Below are 23,332 nucleotides of genomic sequence, written 5' to 3' on the forward strand. Positions count from 1 at the left end.
CCTGGCGAGGATTCAGTCTCCTAGCTGCCCGGATGTACTCCAGGTTACGATGGTCAGTTTGAATGAGGAAAGGGTGTTGAGCCCCCTCGAGCCAATGCCGCCACACCTTTAGGGCCTGTACCACGGCTAACAGCTCCCTGTCTCCTACGTCATAATTCCGCTCCGCCGGACTGAGCTTCTTAGAATAGAACGCACAGGGACGGAGTTTAGGTGGAGTACCAGAACGCTGGGAAAGAACGGCCCCTATCCCGGCCTCTGACGCGTCCACCTCTACTTGGAACGGTAAAGAGGGATCCGGATGCGCCAACACCGGCGCCGAGGTAAACAGGTCCTTCAGTCTCCCAAATGCCCTGTCCGCCTCAGCTGACCACCGCAAGCGCACCGGACCCCCCTTTAACAGAGACGTTATGGGAGCTGCCACCTGTCCAAAACCCCGGATAAACCTCCGGTAGTAATTCGCAAAACCCAAGAACCGTTGCACCTCCTTCACAGTGGTTGGGGTCTGCCAATTACGCACAGCTGACACCCGGTCTACCTCCATCTTCACCCCTGACGCAGATAACTGGTAACCCAGAAAGGAGACCGACTTCTGAAAAAACAGACATTTCTCTGCCTTGACATATAGGTCATGCTCCAACAGCCTCCGCAATACTCGGCGCACCAGGGCTACATGCTCAGCACGGGTAGGACTATACACCAGAATGTCGTCGATGTACACAACCACTCCCTGTCCCTGCATGTCCCGGAAAATCTCATCAACGAAGGATTGGAAGACTGAGGGAGCATTCATCAACCCATATGGCATGACTAGATACTCGTAGTGCCCGGAAGTCGTGCTAAACGCTGTCTTCCATTCATCGCCCTTTCGGATGCGCACCAAGTTATATGCGCTCCTAAGATCCAATTTTGTAAAGAACTGCGCACCGTGCAGTGACTCCGTCATAGTCGCAATCAGAGGAAGTGGATAGCTGTACTTCACTGTGATCTGATTGAGACCGCGGTAATCAATACACGGCCGCAGACCTCCATCCTTCTTCTTCACAAAAAAGAAACTTGAGGAAACGGGTGAAACGGAGGGCCGTATGTATCCCTGTCTAAGAGACTCAGAGATGTATGTCTCCATAGATTTCTTCTCCTCTTGAGACAAGGGATACACATGGCTCCGCGGGAGAGCTGCGCCTGACTGGAGATCTATCGCACAATCCCCCCGTCTATGAGGCGGCAGCTGCGCAGCCCTAGTCTTACTGAACGCCAATGCCAAATCCTCATACTCGGGAGGAATCTGCAGTGCTGGCATTAGATTCGGACTCTCCACCGAGGTCGCCCCTATGGAAACACCCAGACACCGCCCCTCACATTGAGCAGACCACCCTTTAAGAGCTTTCTCTCGCCACCCAATAATAGGGTCATGAGTCATCAACCAGGGAAGACCCAGCACCACCGGATACGCAGGAGAGTCAATCAGATAAAGCTGAATTCTCTCCTCATGACCCTCCTGCGCCATCATCTGAAGTGGTGCTGTGACCTCCCTAATCAACCCAGACCCTAACGGACGGCTATCTAGGGCATGGACGGGGAAAGGCTTATCCACTGGAAGAAGGGGAATCCCTAACTCTAAACAGAACTGGCGATCTATAAAATTCCCAGCTGCGCCTGAATCTACCAGCGCCTTATGCTGGGAACGAGGTGCAACCTGTGGGAAACAAACAGGCAAGGTTAGGTGCACGACAGAAAGCTCTGGGTAAGCAGGGCGCCTACTCACCTGGGGGGACCCCCCAATGCTAGACCTGCCATCTCCTCCCCTGGAGGACCCGCCCCAGCACCTAGCCGCAGTGTGCCCTCCACGACCACAGTTGGTGCAAGGGCCGGGTCCCCGTGGGCTCCTCCTCCTCCTTTCCCTAGCGCCAGCACCCCCGAGCTCCATAGGACTCGGCTCGGAGGCGCTGGAGAGTGGAATGGACGAACCCCCCCCTCCGGGACGCCCACGGGTGGCGAGCAGGGTATCCAGCCGGATGGCCATGTCGACCAGTTGGTCGAAAGTTAACGACGTGTCCCTGCACGCCAACTCTCGCTGGACGTCCTCTCGGAGGCTGCAGCGGAAATGGTCAATATGGGCCCGCTCATTCCACCCTGCATCAGCCGCTAGGGTCCGGAACTCTAAGGCAAAGTCCTGTGCGCTCCTCATCCCCTGTCGGAGGTAGAACAGACGTTCCCCCGCCGCCTTCCCTTCTGGTGGATGGTCGAATACAGCACGGAAGCGGCGGGAGAACTCCGCATAGTTCGTGGTTGCGGCGTCCATTCTCCTCCACTCGGCGTTGGCCCACTCCAACGCCTTGCCGGTGAGACAGGAGATGAGGGCTGAGACGCTCTCGTGTCCCGAGGGCGCCGGGTGTACGGTGGCGAGGTAGAGCTCCACCTGCAGCAGGAACCCTTGACACCCGGCGGTGGAGCCGTCGTACGCCCTCGGGAGCGAGAGCCGAATCCCACTGGGTTCCGGAGATGAAACCGGAGGGCTGACCGCTGGAGCTGGGTCGGTGGTTGGAGGTGTGGGCACCCCGCTGGTCTCCCATCGGTGTAGAGTGTTCATCACCCTCTCCAGGGCGTGACAGACCTGGTTCATTCGGTCCTCCTGACCACGAAGACGTTCGTCCATATCGGCGGTCGGCGCGGTCGCTCCTGCTGATTCCATTGAGATGCGTGATTCTGTCAGACTGGTGTAGGTGGATGATAGGAATCAGGCGCAGGAAACCAGGAGGACGTCAACAGAACTTTACTAAGTCCAAACACAAGTATAAGTCGCCAACCCAACCGGGTGGCGCGAACAATTACGCACGAAATACACAGTGCGAAAAAACAAGGAAAAGCGCACACAGTGCGAGCTCTCGTAATTACAACACAACGAGAGAACAAACTCGAAGAGGCAGGCTGACAAAAACAATCACGCATAACACCTGACCCAAACAAACAAACTAAATAAGGGGAACAATCAAGACACAAATAAGGGACAGGTGTTATGAACAGACAAAACCAAAAGAACAAGAAACATCGAACGGTGGCAGCTAGTACTCCGGAGACGACGACCGCCGAAGTCCGCCCGAACAAGGAAGAGGAGCAGCCTCGGCCGAAACCGTGACATTCATCATGCAGAGGCCGTAGAGAAGGCAGATTTAGACATCACATATAATTTAACAGTTCCATTTCACGCCATGCTGTTCTTATAAATAATTTATTAAAATTTAACGGTTTCTTGCAGTTATTTATCCCGGGAAAAGGGAGTGGTTTTGGGCGGTAAATCCCGGTAAATCTCAGTAAATGGGTTCCCGCCATTCAACCCTAATCCTAATGTTGAGATGGAACTGTCGATGAGTAAAGCAGAAGCCAAGGGGTTGATAAGAACAGTGGTTAAAAACAAATAGCAAGAGTTGTGGAACAGGCAGGGAAAGGGAAGACGCCTGGATAAAACCAAGGAAAAGGTGGAGACGGGGAGGTCATCAGGCCGAGAGAGAAGGGAGGAAAGTGTAGTCATGGCTGAGACTGGGACACACAAGGCTCAATAGTAGATTGAAAGTGGTGGGAAACATCCGACTGGGAGGTGTGATCATTGTCAGGAGGAGATGGAGACAGTGGAACATGTTCTATTTCAGTGCCAGAAATATGGGAGGGAAAGGGAGAGATTGTTATTAGATTTGAGGAGTGATGGGGTTGAAGTGCCAGGATTAAGTGAACTGCTGGGGAAATCTTCAGGGGATGTAGTATTTAATTATTTATTTAGTTTCCTTAAGTAGATGAGAATATTGGGTAGGATTTAGACCTTCCCTGTCGCTGGTTCACACTCCAGTCCAGTAGGTGGCGGTAATGCACCTTAAAGTTGGTTGCCAGCCGCCATCAAACAAATCCAGAGAAGAAGTGGCAGCTGTAAGCGGCGGTCTTGTCATTAATTCGATCTGTAAGTAGTAGATCTGAGCGCATAGCTGTTGAATATTTCACAAAAATGTAATGGTTGAAAACAAAGACAGTTCTGCTGACTGCGGTGTTGTCCCTTGTTTAATGGGCACTTAAACATTCTTAACGGTCAACACACAAATTCTCTGCAAGCTTCAATTTACAGATATAATTTACAGAAAATTGTTGAATGGAAAGATGCCTCACATATCCAGAATATCATTCACCTAATTTATTTGGTAAAATAAAAATAAGGACACGATGCAGTGTTGCTATATTGCAGCACTGACACTAAAGGGAGCACTCAGACAACAAATCATAGTCCAGCCTTTGCGTCAGCTTTCAGCACTTCAACATCTTCAGTAACACATTTGACCGGTCTCTGAATTTGACCCATAATGGAAGGTCAAAATGGTGTGTAGTCAATTCAATTTGAACTGTATTACCAATACAACATATTTCCCAAGACAACAATTACAAAAACACATATAATCGACCACTAACTCTAAATGCAGACTTCATAAATTATTGTACATGTTTAGCTACACCGTAGGCTAATTGTTTATAGTCTCGTTCTCATAGCGGAGAATTAGCAAGCACAATTACCCTCTAAGGATTGGGCCCCCTGTAGCTCAGTTGGTAGAGCGTGGCGCTTGCAACGCCAGAGCTGTGGGTTTGATTCCCACGGGGGGGCCAGTATGAAAATGTATGCACTCGTTAACTGTAAGTCGCTCTGTATAAGAGCGTCTGCTAAATGACTTAAATGTAAATAAGAGGATATGAGTGAGTAATACATGTTGACTTTGAAATAATGGAACATTCTCTGGGGGCAAAGAGGGGACTGCGGTTTCCACTAGTCACCACAGCCACAAAATCTAAATTGGCTATATCGTAAAAAAAATCATAAACTAAAATTAGCTTTTTGGTCATAATTTAAGGTTAGCAATGTGGTTGAGGTTGGGTTTAAAATCACATTTTAAGAAGCGAAATTGATGAAATGGGCAGGGTTTATGACTTTGTGGCTATGGTAACTAGTAGGTAGGTAGCCAGGACTGGGGTGGACCCGTCTGGGTTGGGTGCTATGACGTACACACTCACCCTCTCGCGAGACTTGAGATTCTCATTGGATTTTATAAGCCGGTTGCATATCCTCGTCCTTTCGTTCGTCCTCAGTGCAGGATAACGAAACATCGTCTTGCAAAAGTAGCGCTATTAGCGTTATATTTACACTCTAACAGCGCTGAGCTCTTTCCAAGCCAAGCTATCTTTTAACTTATCTATTCGTGAGAGGGTGACCCGAAGCACACGGAGCGAGGTAAGCAAACGAGATCGCCATTCGTCCTTAATTTATCAGGTTTGGTTATCTAGCGAGCCCAGTATGCCAGTACTGGGACTAACATTGTATGGCTACCCAGAAGCTTTGCTCCGGCCAAATGTTAACGTTATGCTACGCCCACGGATGTTAGTTTCTTAACCGCAATGAAGTATTTAGTGAACTACTGTATAGAGCAGCGGAAGAATTCAGTTCAGTCGTCAGGCGAGGGCTAACCGGGGCTAATGACTAGCTGGTCAGTGCTATCTGGGATCCTTCGGTGCGGTCCCAAGGATCCCGATTAGCACGGACCATGCTTAACTCGCTAGTTAACTTAGCTAACATGTGTCATTAGGGAAGATATGACATTGGTCATGTAAGCGTAGTTACTAAAACGTCGATATATTGAACGTTGTTGTCTTGAATTGATTTATGACTAACGGTATTTTCAGCTCTTGTGACTTAATTTGGCCTGTCAGATTAAACAGTAATGTAACTAGTTTGTAAAAGACCTTTTAAATGTAAAATGTTTTTTTTGCCTTGATTAAAAATCCCGTATGGACTGGAAGTAGCCAGGACAAACTCATTTTCACGATTTCACTATCATTAAAGTCAATAAATCAATCAGCACGTTTTGGGGCTCATTCGGTAGTTTTTACATGATTTTAAAGCTGCAATATGTAACTTTTTAGGCGGCCAGACCAAATTCACATAGAGATGTGAGTTATAGATATAACATTCTCATTTAAAGTCGGTAAGTATGTTCTATGAGCGCTAATTCTATGCTTTTCGTTAAATTTCGTTTTTGCCTCTTACGTTTTCTACACCAGCTGAAAAGACAATATTTTTGTTTATGGAAAATATATTTCACAGCCGTTTACATTCTGATGCATTGCTTGTTTTGTCACAAACTGAAATTAGGTGAACTATTACAACTTTAGCAACCAGGTGCATATTGCGCCTTTAAGTAGAATCATGTTGAACATTTTTCTTAGTACCATTTTATATTCCTAAAACATAAGTTGAAAATGATACTGTTGGTGCTTCCTGTTGTCCTGTGTTTAAAAATAATAATAATTATAGCAGGGTATCAAAGCGTCGGTTTTAAATGTCAATTCATAATCAATATGTTAATTACTCCCTATACACAATGTCATACTTGTGTTCAGATTACTTGTATTTTGCAAAATTAGTACCTTAAAATAGGGATCATCAACTAGATGTGTGTGTGTGTATATATATATATATATCACTTTTTTGTGTGTATATATGTGGACACCCCTTCAAATTAGTGGATTCGGCTATTTCAGCCACACCTGTTGTTGACAGGTGTATAAAATCGAGCACACAGCCATGCAATCTCCATAGACAAACATTGGCAGTAGAATGGCCTTACTGAAGAGCTCAGTGACTTTCAACGTGGCACCGTCATAGGATGCCACCAAGTCAGTTCGTCAAATTTCTGCCCTGCTAGAGCTGCCCCGGGCAACTGTAAGTGCTGTTATTGTGAAGTGGAAACGTCTATGAGCAACAACGACTCAGCCGCGACGTGGTCAGCCACACAAGCTCACAGAACAGGACCGCCGTGGCACGTAAAAATCGTCTGTCCTCGGTTGCAACACTCGCTACCCAAGTTCCAAAATGCCTCTGGAAGCAACGTCAGTACAAGAACTGTTCGTCGGGAGCTTCATGAAACTTAGTTCCCATGAAGGGAAATCTTAACGCTACAGCATACAATGACTTTCTAGACGATTCTGTGCTTCCTACTTTGGCAGCAGTTTGGGGAAGGCCCTTTCCTGTTTCAGCATGACAATGCCCCCGTGCGCCGAGCGAGGTCCATACAGAAATGATTTGTCGATCTTTCCATTTGAGTCTGAAAAGGACAGCTTTGTTCTAAGTCCTGTGACGGACAGGCGTGTGTAAATAAAATCAACAGTACCAAATCAAAGATATTAATCTGTTTTTTTAAAGCAATCGATTTAGTGTAATCCTGATGACTAACTTTTGATATTGACAATCTGAGGTACAAATTGTGTAATTTCACTTTATTGTGTGGGGTGAAAAATGGGAGCTTGTCTAAGGTAGTAACTAAAACTGTCCACATTACATTTAGGGAAATGTGGCGCAGTGGTCTAAGGCACTGCATCGCAGTGCTAGCTGTGCCACTAGAGATCCTGGTTCGAATCCAGACTCTGTCGTAGCCGGCCGCGACCCGGGAGACCCATGGGGCGGCGTAGCCATCCGTGACCCGGGAGACCCATGGGGCGGCGTAGCCGGCCGTGACCCGGGAGACCCATGGGGCGGCGTAGCCGGCCGCGACCCGGAAGACCCATGGGGCGGCGTAGCCGGCCGCGACCCGGGAGACCCATGGGGCGGCGTAGCCGGCCGCGACCCGGGAGACCCCGTGGGGCGGCGCACAATTGGCCCAGCTAGTACTGCGAAATTAGCGCATTCTAAAATGTAATATGGCAAAAATTATTCAGCATGTCAATTTTGGATGATGGCATATGTTGGTCATTCCCAAACTATTGCAACAATTACATCTTTCTTACTAATTTAACCAGTTAGTTTTAAAATGATCTCAAACACAATTTAATTGGAGGATGCAGACTGGAGCTTCGTTAGTGTCTGTGAGCTGCCTGAACGCGTACCGTCCCTACCGGAAGAATAAGGTCCTAGACGAGTCATGCTTTTTGGAGGTTTATTTCTGCTTTCTTCCAACCATGTCACTGGCAACAGTGTTTCCAAGAATGTGGGGCTTGTTCCTGGAATGAGGGAGGCTGTCTAGAAAAAAAACTTGTTCTCCATTCAGTAGCCAGGCACGTAGCAGGGCAAAACGTTTTGAAACGGGTGCTTCCTGAACCCATTCTCCCCCCCCCCTCCTTCTCAACACCTTGTACCTGCTGAATACGACCTTTCAGAAGGGGAGTAGTCTTGGCTACATTTGGTGCTGTGGACCAGTATGACCCAACTAATATGGACTCCGGTCTGTTAGCTTTGGTGCATTTACCGACTTCACACTGCTGGTAGAATATGCACTGATTTAGTCATTGTGATTGTGTTAGTTGTTGTAGTAAAGGCTGTGAGAAGCAATGTATTTATCATGCAAGAGCAAAATGGCATCCTGATGTTTATATTTTTGTGTCATTAGTTTTACTAAAGGATCAGTCCTATTCCACTGACAGTACTGTACTGGCATAACTAGGCCCCATGTGCTTTAGATAAGTAAAGGAATGCATAGCCGTCCGCAACGCATTACAATGTTCAACTTCTCACAAAGAGTATGGTATGACTTTTATTGATCCCAACATGATGAGATATATATATATATATATATATATATATAAAATGATTTCCCATCAATAAATTACAAGTACAATACGTGTGTCAAAGACATGATAAAGCACCGTGGCACTCATAAAAGGTCCGATTCGAAGGAAATGTAAAGCCCCACCGATGTCTTTATTTGGGTCTGACACCGATATCTGCTGATGGACTGTTTTACAGCGGGGAAATGAGTTTCCACACTGAATTCTCATAAATTGCCATCCAAAAGAGTAACTGTCCGATAACTATGCTTCAAATGTTGATGTTTGAGAATGTCTGCAAGTGTTCAGCATGAGATGAGCTTATTTTCATCCTATTTGAGTATCGGTGGAGTTATTGGCCGATACGATGTATAGCGTTTTTAAAAGGCTAATATCCTCCGACAACATGGGTGAATGGATATAACGGCAACATGGGTGGATGGATATAACGGCAACATGGGTGGATGGATATAACGGCAACATGGGTGGATGGATGTAACATGGGTGGATGGATGTAACGGCAACATGGGTGGATGGATATAACGGCAACATGGGTGGATGGATGTAACATGGGTGGATGGATGTAACGGCAACATGGGTGGATGGATGTAACGGCAACATGCTGTCTATCCTAATCTTCACCTTTTTGCTTTGACGATCATCGTAAGGATGGAGACTTTAATTCGCCGCTGCCCGTTCCTGTCCCGCGTGCCGCAGTCCTTCCTCCAGCAGGCCCGGAAATCCCTGGTGGTCTACGCCCAGAAATGTCCTGTGATGATGGACCTGGCCTCCAAGCCGCTGGCCCGTTCCCTCTGCTCCTCCTCTGCTAGCTTCCAGAAGGACACCGGGACTTCAGCCCAGACACCTGGTGAGTGGAGGGATATCATTTTATACTGATCACATGATCAGGAAAAACTCTTGCCCTGAGACATGGCTGGTTTTTAATTCTATGGCGTTGCAACAGTCTGTGGCATACAGCCACGTCTTAGGGGCAAGGAAAACTCTCGAATCAAATTACCAACTCCATCAAGCGTTGATTATTTGAATCAGCTGTGTAGTGCTAGGGTGGAAACCACAACGTGCTCTCAGGCGGGGGGCGGGGGGCCCAGGACAGAGTACGTTAAACCCTGTGCTAGTGTATGGTGTAGTTTTAAAGCTATGTGTGTTGCTCTTAGTCTACTAACCCGAGTATCTTCTGTCCTTTTTAAGGCGCCAATGGGGGCACCACCACCAAGCTGCCTCAGGTCCACCCCCACCCCATGCCCCCCACTGGCCAGGCCTCGGGGGCCTCCAAGTGCCCCTTCCTGGCGGCTGAGATGGGCCAGAAGAACAGCGGTGTGGTGCGCCAGGCCAGCATCCAGCTGCAGGAGGACGTGCAGGAGGTTCGCACCGTCCAGAAAGGTACACAAGGGGTTAAACCACCTGGAGTTGTATTCCTTTTTGCTACTAATACAGAGATATCGTAGGCTTTATTACAGGTTAGGGTTCAGTTAAACATCTACTTTATTATTCACAGGTAACAATAGTCTTAATAACCTGAAGGCTGTTATGATTTGACTAAAACAGATGTAAGCCATACTATATAAATACTGTACATGTTTTCCAGAATGTTCTTCCTCATCGGGGATCATCTGCCTGTTAGACTATGACATTACTGTTCAGCCCATAGCAATAGTTAAAATATGGAGTTAATTTATATATATATATATATATATATATACAAAAGTATGTGGACACCCCTTCAAATTAGTGGATTCGGCTATTTCTGTCACACGTTGCTGACAGGTGTATAAAATCGAGCACACAGCCATGCAATCTCCATAGACTATCATTGGCAGTAGAATGGCCCGTACTGAAGAGCTCAGTGACTTTCAACGTGGCACCGTCATAGGATGCCACCTTTCCAACAAGTCAGTTCGTCAAATTTCTGCCCGAGCAGGTGCAGGTGTCCATGTTGACGAGCAGGTGTCCACATACTTTTGGTCATGTAGGTTTCATCTCTGGTCCAGCCATGACCTGTCTGTGTGTCCAGATAGAAATAATACAGCATATGTCTATTATCCAGCCGTCACTAATCACCAGATGTGACCCCTCAGCCCAGGTCCTGGCCTCCTCCTCCTCGAAGTCTGGAGGTGTTGACCGGACCAATCTGATGAAGAGGCTGCTGAAGCAACGTCCAATCAGGGTGTCCCACCTACTGCAGGAGAACATGCCCAGCTGTGAGTCACATGACCAGACTGTTCAAACCAAACTTTATTGTCCCTGATTTTTTTTTTTAATTAGTGTTCCATTCAAACCAAACTTGATTGTCGCTGTAGGGAAATGATGGTAATTATGAGCCGGCTAGTTAGCGAACGTTAGCTAACAAGCTAATGTTAGCTAACAAACCACATCTTTGTCTCTAGAAAAAAATTGAGCATGTAATGTTGGTATTTAGACCAGGCTGATGAGATGTCATGCAGACTGCAGTTTTTGTGGTTATACTTTTTCATGACGACAAGTTTAATGTCGGACAACAACAATGGAATGTTAATTATTTTAATTAGTGCCAAAGCCTGTAAGGTGAAAGGTGATGTTTATACTGGGGGGTTGGCAGGACTTTTAAATACTTTACCGCAATCACGGCTAGGTCGGTTGGCGGAAATTAAAGTACAGGCTTTGTCGTCGGCAATCCTTGCAGATATAAAGAAAAGTCTGCGACAAGTTGGCTGAAGTCGTTACTTAAGGGGATGTTCCCTTGTCTTGTCTTTTTGTATTTTATTGAAACAGGACAACTAAATGTCATCTTTACCTCCTTGTCTTGTAATCATGTTTCCTTCCTCTCTCGGTCTCACTGCAGTCTCTCACTTCCACTACGATGAGTTCTTTGAGAGGAAGATTGAGGAGAAGAAGAGCGACCACACGTACCGTGTCTTTAAGACGGTAAACCGACGGGCCACCGACTTCCCCATGGGTGACGACTACACCGATTCCCTTAGCGACAGGAGAGACGTGTCCGTGTGGTGCTCCAATGACTACCTGGGCATGAGCAGACACCCACAGGTCGTCAACTCCATCACGTAAGTAACCGGTGACGAGTGGATAGTTGGATTGATTGATTGGATGGGTAAATGAAGAGCTGAACAGACAGGTGGGTTGATGGGTAAATGAAGAGCTGAACAGACAGGTGGGTTGATGGGTAAATGAAGAGCTGAACAGACAGGTGGGTTGATGGGTAAATGAAGAGCTGAACAGACAGGTGGGTTGATGGGTAAATGAAGAGCTGAACAGACAGGTGGGTTGATGGGTAAATGAAGAGCTGAACAGACAGATGGGTTGATGGGTAAATGAAGAGCTGAACAGACAGATGGGTTGATGGATGGGTGGGTAAATGAAGAGCTGAACAGACAGGTGGGTTGATGGATGGGTGGGTAAATGAAGAGCTGAACAGACAGGTGGGTTGATGGATGGGTGGGTAAATGAAGAGCTGAACAGACAGGTGGGTTGATGGATGGGTGGGTAAATGAAGAGCTGAACAGACAGGTGGGTTGATGGGTAAATGAAGAGCTGAACAGACAGGTGGGTTGATGGGTAAATGAAGAGCTGAACAGACAGATGGGTTGATGGATGGGTGGGTAAATGAAGAGCTGAACAGACAGATGGGTTGATGGGTAAATGAAGAGCTGAACAGACAGATGGGTTGATGGATGGGTGGGTAAATGAAGAGCTGAACAGACAGATGGGTTGATGGGTAAATGAAGAGCTGAACAGACAGATGGGTTGATGGATGGGTGGGTAAATGAAGAGCTGAACAGACAGGTGGGTTGATGGATGGGTGGGTAAATGAAGAGCTGAACAGACAGGTGGGTTGATGGATGGGTGGGTAAATGAAGAGCTGAACAGACAGGTGGGTTGATGGATGGGTGGGTAAATGAAGAGCTGAACAGACAGGTGGGTTGATGGGTAAATGAAGAGCTGAACAGACAGGTGGGTTGATGGGTAAATGAAGAGCTGAAAAGACAGGTGGGTTGATGGGTAAATGAAGAGCTGAACAGACAGGTGGGTTGATGGGTAAATGAAGAGCTGAAAAGACAGGTGGGTTGATGGGTAAATGAAGAGCTGAAAAGACAGGTGGGTTGTGTTTAATAAGGCACACTGTAGAAGAACACATTTGAAACCCAACATCCCCCCCCCCCCCCCCAGATAGTAGTAGGCTACCTCCAAATTTCATTCCATTTCAAAACATAAAATATTTTCTTGTTGCCTACTGAACACATCCAAAGGAAAGATCAATAGGCTTAATTGATCCCTGTGGAGAGGTGACCAAACAAACCATGTTGTTTCACTGCTCCCCCGAAGGACCAATTTATCTATCCCTTGAGCTATATGTAGATCCCCCACAAAGGCCTGTCCGGTAATGATCCAGTGAAGGTGTGGGCGTGTTAATTGGCCTGTTTACCTGGTGTTGTTTCCAGGGAGACGTTGCGTAAGCACGGCAGCGGGGCTGGAGGAACCAGGAACATCTCTGGGACCAGTAAGTTCCACGTGGAACTGGAGCAGGAACTGGCAGACCTCCACAGGAAGGACGCTGCGCTACTCTTCACTTCCTGCTTCGTAGCCAATGACTCCACCCTGTTCACCCTGGCCAAGATGATGCCTGGTAACCATGTCACATTACTCACCTGATTTGTATTTTTATTTTATTTTTAGTACCATAAACTGTACTTCCAGGTAGCAATGGGCGAGTTCTTTTTTGCATTGCTACAGATGTGCAGAGTTTGCACATTTTTTGAGTGAATCTGGTTCATGGCACTAAACGGCCTGTCTTATTCTTCTCTATAGGCTGTGAGATCTACTCTGATGCAGGGAACCACGCCTCCATGATCCAGGGCATTAGGAACAGCGGAGCCAAGAAGTTCGTCTTCCGTCACAATGACCCCAACCATTTGAGAGATCTGCTGCTGAAGTCAGACCCCTCCTCTCCAAAGATCGTGGCCTTCGAGACGGTCCACTCCATGGATGGTGAGTGGAGTTCTTGGAATGCATCCCAAATGCTACCCTATTCCCTGTATAGTGCACTACTTTTGACCAGGGCGGCAGGGCCCATAGGTCTCTGGTCAAAAGTAGTGCACTATACCGGGTTCCATTTGGTGTTTGTTACTTGATGTGGTAGATATTAAAGCTGAAGCTTTTTTTTTTTTTTTGGTTTTGTACGCTGAAAATACAATATGTTTGGATATGGAAAATATATTTCACAGCGGTTTAGATGGTACAATGATTCTCTACACCAGGGTTCTTCAATTCCGGTCCTGGAGGGCCGAAACACCTCTGTTTTTCATCCTCTCCTTCTAATCAGGGGCTAATTCAGACCCCGGACACCAGGTGAGTGCAATTAACTACCAGGTAGAAATAAAAAACAGAAGTGTTTCGGCCCTCCAGGACCGGAATTGAAGAACCCTGCTCTACACTGAGTGCTTGTTTTGTCACACAAACTGAAATTAGGTGAACTATTAGAATTTTTGCAACCAGGAAATGGTGGTATGATTTCTGTGTAGCTCAACTTTTTAATTATTTTAATGGGGGGGGGGGGGGAAATGCACTGACTGACTAAAACTATAATCATATTGTCCAGAGTTTGTCGACAGATAATAACTAAAGACGGTTGAAATGACTAAAATGTGCCTAGGACTAAAACTACCTCTAAAATAGCTTCCAAAATTAACACTGTCCTGTTCATATAATGCCTTTTTAGATAATGTTTATATAATGTGCTTCTATACTGTCAACCTCTATGAAACTGATTTTATGATATTAACCGTTCGTCTCTTAAAGGAGCGATGTGTTTTAAAATGCCTCCTACTGAAATGGTTATATAATACTGTTTATCTTGTCTTAAAGGAGCGGTGTGTCCTCTGGATGAGATGTGTGACGTGGCCCATGAGTTTGGAGCCATCACGTTTGTAGACGAGGTGCATGCGGTGGGGCTGTACGGAGCTAGAGGAGGAGGCATCGGCGACCGGGACGGCATCATGCACAAGATGGACATCATCTCTGGAACGCTGGGTCAGTACTCCACTAACAAGCAAAATGTCCCCAGCGAATAATGTTAAACCTTCATTCACTTGACTTTACAAATCAGGGATGTGATTCGTCCTGGAAAAATTAGGAATTCCTGCTTTATCCTCCATTCAGTTCTAATTGAAACGGCCCCATCTCCTAGACAATTTACAGATTTTCTATGTTCCAGTCACATCCCTGAAGCAGTCCTTGTTTGTCTGAAACCCTGAGACGAACCAGATGTCTGGTCGCTAACGCGGGTGGTTGAGGTTGTTGCTTAATGCTCCTTGGGACACTGGAGAAACAGGAACTAGGATCTGTTTACGACCTGTTGCTAGGAGACCGCAGTCTCTTATTACATTTCCTCTAAGCCTGGGGACTGCTGGGAGACCAATCATCACACACTGGGACAATCAGGAGAGGTGCTTTGTCTGTTTTTGTTGGAATACAAGCGAGTCAAGATGACACAACATCCTGGTGAACACCGTTCTAAAGGAGGAGAAAGTCTTTTTTTTTTACATCCAATAACACGTCATTCTCTAGTAGTCTGAGGATTTTTTTTTTTGATTTTATTTGTCCTTTTGTCCTAATTTTAGTGTTTTAATTAATTGTATTTTCTTCCAGGCAAGGCGTTTGGTTGTGTAGGAGGCTACATCGCCAGTACCGACGCCCTGGTGGACACGGTGCGTAGCTACGCTGCAGGCTTCATATTCACCACGTCTCTTCCCCCCATGCTGCTGGCCGGGGCCCGCGAGTCCATCCACATCCTTAAAGGGGAGGAGGGCCGCGCCCTCCGGAGGAAACACCAACGCAACGTCAAGCTGCTGAGACAGATGCTCATGGACTCTGGACTGCCCCTCGTCCACTGCCCCTCTCACATCATCCCTGTCAGGGTGAGAATCAGTACAATTTACGGCTCAATTTTCAATCCGTGTCGCTGAAGTTCAGCACTACAGCGTGAATTAAGTGTAAAGGTCATGTTCCTGTGTTAGCAGAGACAGCGTTCACGGTAAACGCTGCATATGTCAGCTCAATCAGAAATTACCTTTTTTAAATGTCAAGTGCGCTGAACGAATAGAATCAATCCCCTTTAATCTTCCAAAATGAATTGGAAATGTGTCTTATGTTATTCCCAATCCTCCAGACACCACACACACATACGGAGTGTACAAAACATTAAGAACACCTGCTCTTTTCAATGACGGACTGACCAGGTGAAAGCTATGATCCCTTATTGAGGTCACCTGTTAAATCCACTTCAATCAGTGTAGATGAAAGGGAGGAGACAGGTTAAAGAAAGGATTTTTAATTCTTGAGACATGGATTGTGTATGTGTGCCATTCAGAGGGTGAATGGGCAAGACAAAATATTTCAGTGCCTTTGAACGGGGTACGGTAGTAGGTGCCAGGAACACCGGTTCGTGTCAAGAACTGCAACGCTGCTGGGTTTTTCACGCTCAACAGTTTCCCGTGTGTGTATCAAGAATGGTCCACCACCCAAAGGACATCCAGCCAACTTGACACAACTGTGGGAAGCATTGGAGTCAACATGGGGCCAGCATCCCTGTGGAACGCTTTCGACACCTTGTAGAGTCCATGTCCCGAAGAGCTGAGGCTGTTCTGAGGGCAAAATGGGGTGGTGGGGAGGTACAACTCAGTATTAGGAAGGAATTTTATTATTGATCAGCATTGTTAATATTGGTATTTTATTAGGATCCCATTAGCTGTTGCCACCCTATTGATAGACATCAACATTGTCACTGTGGACATACTCAACATGGTCTTACTGGGATGGATTGATTTGAATGTGATTTTTGACGTGGCCTGCAGGTGTCCGATGCGGAGAAGAACACTGAGGTCTCTGACGTCATGATGAGCCGTTACAACATTTACGTCCAGGCCATCAACTACCCCACGGTCGCCAGGGGGGAGGAGCTTCTACGCATCGCCCCCACGCCACACCACACCCCCCAGATGATGACATACTTTGTCGGTAAGCGACATGTTTGGTCTAGCTGGCAGGAAACGGGAAACTGATCAAATGGTTTATCTCAATCGTTTTGTTGTTGTTGTAAAGCTCTTGTCGTGTTCAGTGCTTGGCACAAAACTGAAGGAAATGTTTTGAGGGGGTCAATGGTTTAACTCAGAGTTTCTCAAGATATACAACTGAAGTATACTTCTGTGGCTGGACAAATATTTGGGTGACCCAGCGAAGATCCCGGTAGTAGAAGCAGTAAGCATGTAACTTCAGGAAATATACTGAAAACGGCCAAGTACGTCCTCTAAAACAATATTTCCCCTCTTCAGAGAAGCTGGTTCAGACGTGGAAGGAGTCCGGTCTACCTCTGAAGCCCCGTTCTTCAGCAGAGTGTAACTTCTGCCAGCAGCCGCTGCACTTGGAGCTGATGACCGAGAGAGAAAAGTCTTACTTCAGAGGCCTGAGCCACCCCATCTCAGCTCACGCATGACGACACTACAGAATACACTCAACCCATTCCTCTGTCACTGGTACCTTTTATTCCCTAATATAGTGCGATACTTTTCACTAGGGCCCCATAGTGCTCTTGTCAAAAGTAGTGCACTACACCGGGAATAGGGTACCGTTTGTGACATCCATAGAATGTATATCTATATTGTATTTTATAAGTGTCATAACTTTATTTCTGGGTATTCCATGGGCACCCGATTGTCTAAATAAATAACTTGAATGTTTCTGTGTTTATTGTCACATTGACTTGGTCACAATAAGGTTGTTTGGTTTGAACTTGAAGTCCAACCCAATGAGGAGTTTATAACTAATAGCCCTATATATATATATATATATATATATATATATATATATATATATATATATATATATATATATATATATTTTAGGGCTAAAAAAAAATTTGTATATATATTTTTTTTATTTAACCATGTAAGCCAGTTGAGAACAAGTTCTCATTTACAACTGCGACCTGGGGCCTGTTGCACAAAAGTAGAATTAAGACATCCGGGATAAATGACTCAGCTGAGCTCAATGAAGCCAAAACATGTGCGTCCAGGCTTAATTGGTTGCACAAAGACCAAGCCAGGATGAGCAGACACGGATTCATTAAGCCAGGTGAAACCAATCCTGGATAGGTGCGCGCTCACGGCTCACTCAAATAGACCCCGCCACAGATCACAGATTAACTGATTTACCATGGCAACTAGAGCCGCGTACTTTTCCCCGTCGGAAGCACAAATCCTCATGGAGGCATACGAGGAGGTAAAAGATATAATTAAGAAGAAAGGCAACACCGCCACAGTGATAAAGCAAAGAGAAAAAGCGTGGCAAAGTATTGCAGACCGCCTGAATGCGTAAGTAGTGCACAATTACACACTCACCGCTCCGCTGAAACATCACAATTACAATTCAAATATTTAATTCACATCTCCAAAAATGCAGTTGTACTGTAATTATGAAACGGTTAAATTTTTAATTGAAATGCACTGCAGATATGAGTGAAATTGTGTAAAGTAACTCCATCACACTGTATAAAGCTATGATAAATTTTTTGATATTTTTACTGAAAACAAGACAAAAATACCAAGTAATTTTTTGCAGTGTGACTCCATTAAATGTGTGTGTGTGTGTGTGTGTAGATTAAACATGAACGGGCCAAAACGGACATGGCAGCAGGTCAAAATCAAATACAAGAACATTCTGCAGAATGGTATGGTCCCTGACTAATATTTAACAAAGCACAAGCATATATTGTACCCAGAAGGTGCCTGCTCACACATTGTCTGTACTGTTTTAGCAGTGAAAAAGAATACCCACAGACAAGGCACGGGTGGTGGGTCACCAAAGGCTGACCTTACCCCAGCAGAGGACATGGCCTTGGAGCTAAATAAAGGCAGGCCCGTCTTAGAGGGGATCCCTGGGGGGAAAGAGACGAGCATAGGTTCCTCCCAAGATGCCACCCGCTTCATTCAAGGTATGTCCTTCCATCTCTACATGGGATACAACCACATTCATATTGAATCAATTTGGACTGTCTGACTTTGGTTTACCTATTGCCTTGCAGTGTCTGGCAGCACTGTGTTCCTGTTAGAGCCACCAGCACAAGCACCAGACGATGCTGATCCAGTGAGTACTCCATCAAAGGCATACTGTAGGCCTGGCATGTCTTGTCTACTAGCTTCAATATGAATCCGATTAAATGTGATAGGGTGAAGGCCCCAGTGCAGCAGCAACAGCACATGATGGAGACGATGATGAGGAGGAGACCATCTCTCTGGATTCCAGAAGGCATGAGGTATCATGTTAAGACTGTGAAAGTACTATTTACTCTACAATGGTGAGGAGTCCTCATCAAAATCAAAAAATCTAATTTCTTTTACAGGACCCAGATGCTATACAGTGGGAAAACCAGCCTGGCAACATAGTGCGTATTAATAAAAGGACACCACATCCTGCCAAATTCCAGCTGCGCTAATTGTATTGTGTTCACAGAGCTCACAAGCTATCAGAAAGTTGTATGGCAACCACCTCCGGCGCCAAATAGAACTGGCAGACATAGACATTCAGTACAAGAAGAAAAAGATGGAAAATCTTGCACTGGAGTCCGAAATAAAAAAGAGGACAATTAGGAAACTGGACCTTGAAATAAAAAAACTTGAGAGGGAGGTGAGATATGCCTTCAATGTACACTGTATGCTAACTGTAACACAAATGTATTAATCATTATTTTTCTTTCCTCCCCCAGCTCCAAGAAGATGACACAGCTCAAAATAAAAATTAGGTATATTCTCGTAAAGTCAAGTGAGCCATGACATATGAGCTCTTATTGTGAGCACACAGGACGGTGGCATCTTTCTAAGGTTTTTTTTATTTTCCCAGCAATCAGTACAACCAAGTCATCGTTATAAGGCATCGCCCTCTTTTGCCCACCCCCCCAGCACCAGGTGTGGCCACTAGCCTATATGAAGGCCCAAAATTGTGTGTTCCTTTCTGCTCTGACAATGGCATGCCCATTCGTGCGAGATGTGGTGGATGAAGAAGCACTTGTGCTGAGGAGAGCCTTCAGGCGAGAAAGGGTCTTCAGGGACCGGTTGGACCCACTGGCCTTCCCTGATGACCATCTATATGAAAGATACAGGTTTTCTGCAGATGGCATCAGGTATCTATGCAGACTACTGGGTCCCAGGATTAAGCACCGCACTGCACGGAGCCATGCACTGAGTGTGGAGCAAATGGTTTGTGTGGCCTTGCGCTTTTTTGCTAGTGGAGCCTTCCTGTACTCAGTGGGGGATGCAGAACAGCTGAACAAGGCCACAATTTGCCGCACAATAAGGAGTGTGTGTCTGGCTATCAAAGCATTAGCAGATGTCTTCATCTCCTTCCCTGGCCACAGAAGACTCTGTGACATCAAAGAGGAGTTCTATAGGATTGCAGGTAAGAGGATCTACAAATTACAGGACAACTGTTAACACATAGTAGGATACTCATTACTTTGTGTGACAGGTTTCCCCAATGTCATTGGTGCAGTGGACTGCACACACATAAGGATAAAAGCCCCCTCAGGTGCCCATGAGGCCGATTTTGTGAATAGGAAATCCTTTCACAGCATTAATGTTCAGGTGAACATAACTTTTTGATATTGTCCATTGACGAACACTCTGCATTGCCAGTGATGTGCATTGATTGGTGTAATATTCCTCATCTTATGATTTCAGATGGTCTGCAATGCTGACTGTGTGATCAGCAATGTTGTGGCAAAATGGCCTGGCTCAGTCCATGACTCCAGAATCTTTCGGGCCTCTGAAATCTATCAGTGCCTATCACAAGGTAAGCCACACAACCCCTATTTATAACCATCATGGCTGTGTCAAGAATATCACTGTGTTTATGAGGTAGTAATGATGAGATTTTGTGTTGACAGGTGAATTCTCTGGTGTGTTGCTGGGAGACAGGGGGTATGGCTGCCAGCCTTTTCTCCTGACACCTTTCACAGACCCCCAGGAAGCACAGCAGGCCTACAACCATGCCCATGCCAGGACCAGGGCCAGAGTTGAAATGACCTTTGGCCTCCTGAAGGCACGCTTTCACTGCCTTCACAAATTAAGGGTCAGCCCTGTTAGGGCATGTGATATTACTGTGGCTTGTGCTGTCCTCCACAATGTGGCCTGCCTGAGGAAGGAGAGGGCCCCCAGAGTGCCACCAGCCATGGACTGGGACAATCCGGCAATCTTCCCTGATGACGACAGTGGTCGGCTGCTGAGGGACCAATATGTGTTGAATTATTTTAGTTAGTATGTGTGCTTTCAATTTTGGTTAAATATGTCCTGCGGTGGCAGAGGAATTTGGGTTTTTTTGGGTTCGTTTTTTTACGAATTTGGCCTCTTATGATGTTTGTGCGGTATACTGTGTGTAATACAAGGCTGCAGGGAGGCTACTGCATCCATTCATTTGTCTGTTCAGTTGATGTGTATGGATTTGTCCTGCATTTATTTTAGTGTGCAGACATGCAGGGTGTGTTATATACAGACCTTTGAATGTGTATGTATCATTTTGTATAATATGCTTGGATTCTGTGCTTTCCATCTTGTAGAGTCACTGTGACTTCAGTTTCGAAAGGAGCTGATGGTTTACCTGCTTTGTTTTGTCCTTATTCAATAAAGGAACATAATGTTACACATTGTGTTTTTATATTCATATGGAATGTGTATTTGTTTATATGACAGAGTACTAGGGCCACACTGAAGAAAAAGGATAAAGTCATAAATTTATGAGGCTGGTTCTTTCTGCAGAAAAGCTACATATTGTTTTTACAGTTTTGATACTTATGACAATGTGATACTTAATATTCTGGCACATCAGCATGTCTTTGTTTATGAAACCATACTGAAGTACAATTTCACGAAATGCCCCACATCTGTCATTTTAACAACTGTCCTCCTTTAAAACAACTGGTTACAATATTATGACTTGTGTTTTTTTCCCCTCTGTGGCCCTAATATTCTATCATTTTATATATAGCCTTATAGTCTATGGGAAACTGTAAATTATCTAATGATAGCAACATCATCTAAAAATCATTTTTTATCCAAAATCATTGAAATTAATGATCACAAACGTTTAAATAATGACAGTGGGTCTAGTTATATGTGATAACAATGTATAGTGAGCAGTGAAATAACTATTGGTTTCCATTTGTGGTGACTGCTGACTGACATTAGGGATGAGATTAAATAGATCCTGGAATTTAGCCTGGTCTGGAGCAGGCTAGCTCCACAGAATAAATCTCCATGGTAATTTATACCATAACATATCCTCCTGCCCCCTATCCATCTTTAGTGCAACCGGATTACGGATCAATTGAGCCAGGATCACCAAGATATCCTGGCTTAATCCCTTATCCTAGTTTTGTGCAACAGGCCCCAGGCCAAGATAAAGCAAAGCAGTGCGATTAAAAACAACAACACAGAGTTACATATGGGGTAAAACAAAGTCAAAAATACAACAGAAAAATATATATACAGTGTGTGCAAATGTAGTAAATTATGGAGGTAAGGCAATAAATAGGCCATAGTGCAAAATAATTACAATTAGTATTAACACTGGAATGATAGATGCTATCCATACTAGGGGTGGGTGTTGCTATGGTGAGCTAAGATAAGGCGGGGATTTGCCTAGCAGTGATTTATAGATGGCCTGGAGCCAGTGGGTTTGGCGACGAATATGTAGTGAGGGCCAGCCAACAAGAGCGTACAGGTCACAATGGTGGGTAGTATATGGGGCTTTGGTGACAAAACGGATGGCACTGCGATAGACTACATCCAATTTGCTGAGTAGAGTGTTGGAAGCTATTTTGTAAATGACATCGCCGAAGTCAAGGATCGGTAGGATAGTCAGTTTTACGAGGGCATGTTTGGCAGCATGAGTGAAGGAGGCTTTGTTTTGCGAAATAGGAGGCAGATTCTAGATTTAACTTTGGATTGGAGATTCTTAATGTGAGTCTGGAAGAAGAGTTTACAGTCTAACCAGACACCTAGGTATTTGTAGTTGTTCACATACTCTAGGTCAGACCCGTCGAGAGTAGTGATTCTAGTCGGGTGGGCGGGTGCAAGCAGCGTTCGATTGAAGAGCATGCATTTAGTTTTACTAGTGTTTAAGAGCAGTTGGAGGCTACGGAAGGAGTGTTGTATGGCATTGAAGCTCGTTTGGAGGTTTGTTAACACATTGTCCAATGAAGGGCCAGATGTATACAAAATGGTGTCGTCTGCGTAGAGGTGGATCTGAGAGTCACCAGCAGCAAGAGCGACATTATTGATATACACAGAGAATAGAGTCGGCCCGAGAATTGAACCCTGTGGCACCCCCATAGAGACTGCCATAGGTCCAGACAACAGGCCCTCCGATTTGACACGTTGATCTCTTATCTGAGAAGTAGTTGGTGAACCAGGCGAGGCAGTTATTTGAGAAACCAAGGCTATTTAGTCTGCCAATAAGAATGCGGTGGTTGACAGAGTCGAAAGCCTTGGCCAGGTCGATGAAGGCGGCTGCGCAGTACTGTCTTTTATCGATCGCGGTTATAATATCGTTTAGGACCTTGAGCGTGGCTGAGGCGCACCCATGACCAGCTTGGAAACCGGATTGCATAGCGGAGAAGGTGGGATTCGATGATTTGTAGGGTTCCAGATTTTTTTGGGGGACGGAGAGGCGGGGGGGGGGGCATGGGCAAGTTGCAGCAGAGGGTGCAGAG

At 45.7% G+C, this 23,332-nt stretch overlaps 2 protein-coding genes across 4 annotated transcripts; both read left to right on the plus strand.

Annotated features, from left to right (window-relative positions):
* The first annotated feature begins 5,103 nt into the window (after positions 1-5,103).
* Positions 5,104-17,309, plus strand: LOC311114334 (5-aminolevulinate synthase, non-specific, mitochondrial-like). Its single transcript, XM_084189599.1, has 11 exons — positions 5,104-5,257; positions 9,231-9,430; positions 9,772-9,963; positions 10,659-10,781; positions 11,402-11,621; positions 13,017-13,201; positions 13,384-13,563; positions 14,440-14,604; positions 15,223-15,491; positions 16,428-16,590; positions 16,905-17,309. Exons 2-11 carry the CDS (start codon positions 9,232-9,234, stop codon positions 17,063-17,065), a joined length of 1,857 nt encoding a protein of 618 aa, XP_084045725.1. The 5' UTR covers positions 5,104-5,257; position 9,231; the 3' UTR covers positions 17,066-17,309.
* Positions 17,310-17,978: 669 nt separating this feature from the next.
* LOC311114333 (putative nuclease HARBI1) lies at positions 17,979-21,281 on the plus strand. 3 transcript variants are annotated; one of them, XM_084189596.1, is made up of 11 exons: positions 17,979-18,298; positions 18,386-18,562; positions 18,653-18,714; positions 18,797-18,883; positions 18,971-19,012; positions 19,081-19,254; positions 19,334-19,369; positions 19,468-20,022; positions 20,092-20,207; positions 20,304-20,415; positions 20,510-21,281. In XM_084189596.1, exons 8-11 carry the CDS (start codon positions 19,551-19,553, stop codon positions 20,878-20,880), a joined length of 1,071 nt encoding a protein of 356 aa, XP_084045722.1. In that variant the 5' UTR covers positions 17,979-18,298; positions 18,386-18,562; positions 18,653-18,714; positions 18,797-18,883; positions 18,971-19,012; positions 19,081-19,254; positions 19,334-19,369; positions 19,468-19,550; the 3' UTR covers positions 20,881-21,281. The 3 variants fall into 2 exon arrangements, with proteins under 3 accessions (XP_084045722.1, XP_084045724.1, XP_084045723.1); XM_084189597.1 differs by having other exon boundaries at positions 18,971-19,254.
* The last annotated feature ends 2,051 nt before the right edge of the window (positions 21,282-23,332 follow it).

This window comes from Coregonus lavaretus (genome assembly GCF_964263955.1).
Source record: "Coregonus lavaretus genome assembly, contig: HAP1_SCAFFOLD_641, whole genome shotgun sequence".
Lineage (NCBI taxonomy): Eukaryota > Metazoa > Chordata > Actinopteri > Salmoniformes > Salmonidae > Coregonus > Coregonus lavaretus.

What these genes read in the sequence shown, in the direction of transcription:
- LOC311114333 (XM_084189597.1), top strand. Translation starts at nt 19,551, where the DNA reads ATGAAGGCCCAAAATTGTGTGTTCCTTTCTGCTCTGACAATGGCATGC. An exon ending in TTCACAGCATTAATGTTCAG is followed by an intron (nt 20,208 to 20,303) that starts GTGAACATAACT and finishes TTATGATTTCAG; the next exon opens with ATGGTCTGCAATGCTGACTG. An exon ending in CTATCAGTGCCTATCACAAG is followed by an intron (nt 20,416 to 20,509) that starts GTAAGCCACACA and finishes TTGTGTTGACAG; the next exon opens with GTGAATTCTCTGGTGTGTTG.
- LOC311114334 (XM_084189599.1), top strand. Translation starts at nt 9,232, where the DNA reads ATGGAGACTTTAATTCGCCGCTGCCCGTTCCTGTCCCGCGTGCCGCAG. An exon ending in CAGGTCGTCAACTCCATCAC is followed by an intron (nt 11,622 to 13,016) that starts GTAAGTAACCGG and finishes TGTTGTTTCCAG; the next exon opens with GGAGACGTTGCGTAAGCACG. An exon ending in GATGATGACATACTTTGTCG is followed by an intron (nt 16,591 to 16,904) that starts GTAAGCGACATG and finishes TCCCCTCTTCAG; the next exon opens with AGAAGCTGGTTCAGACGTGG.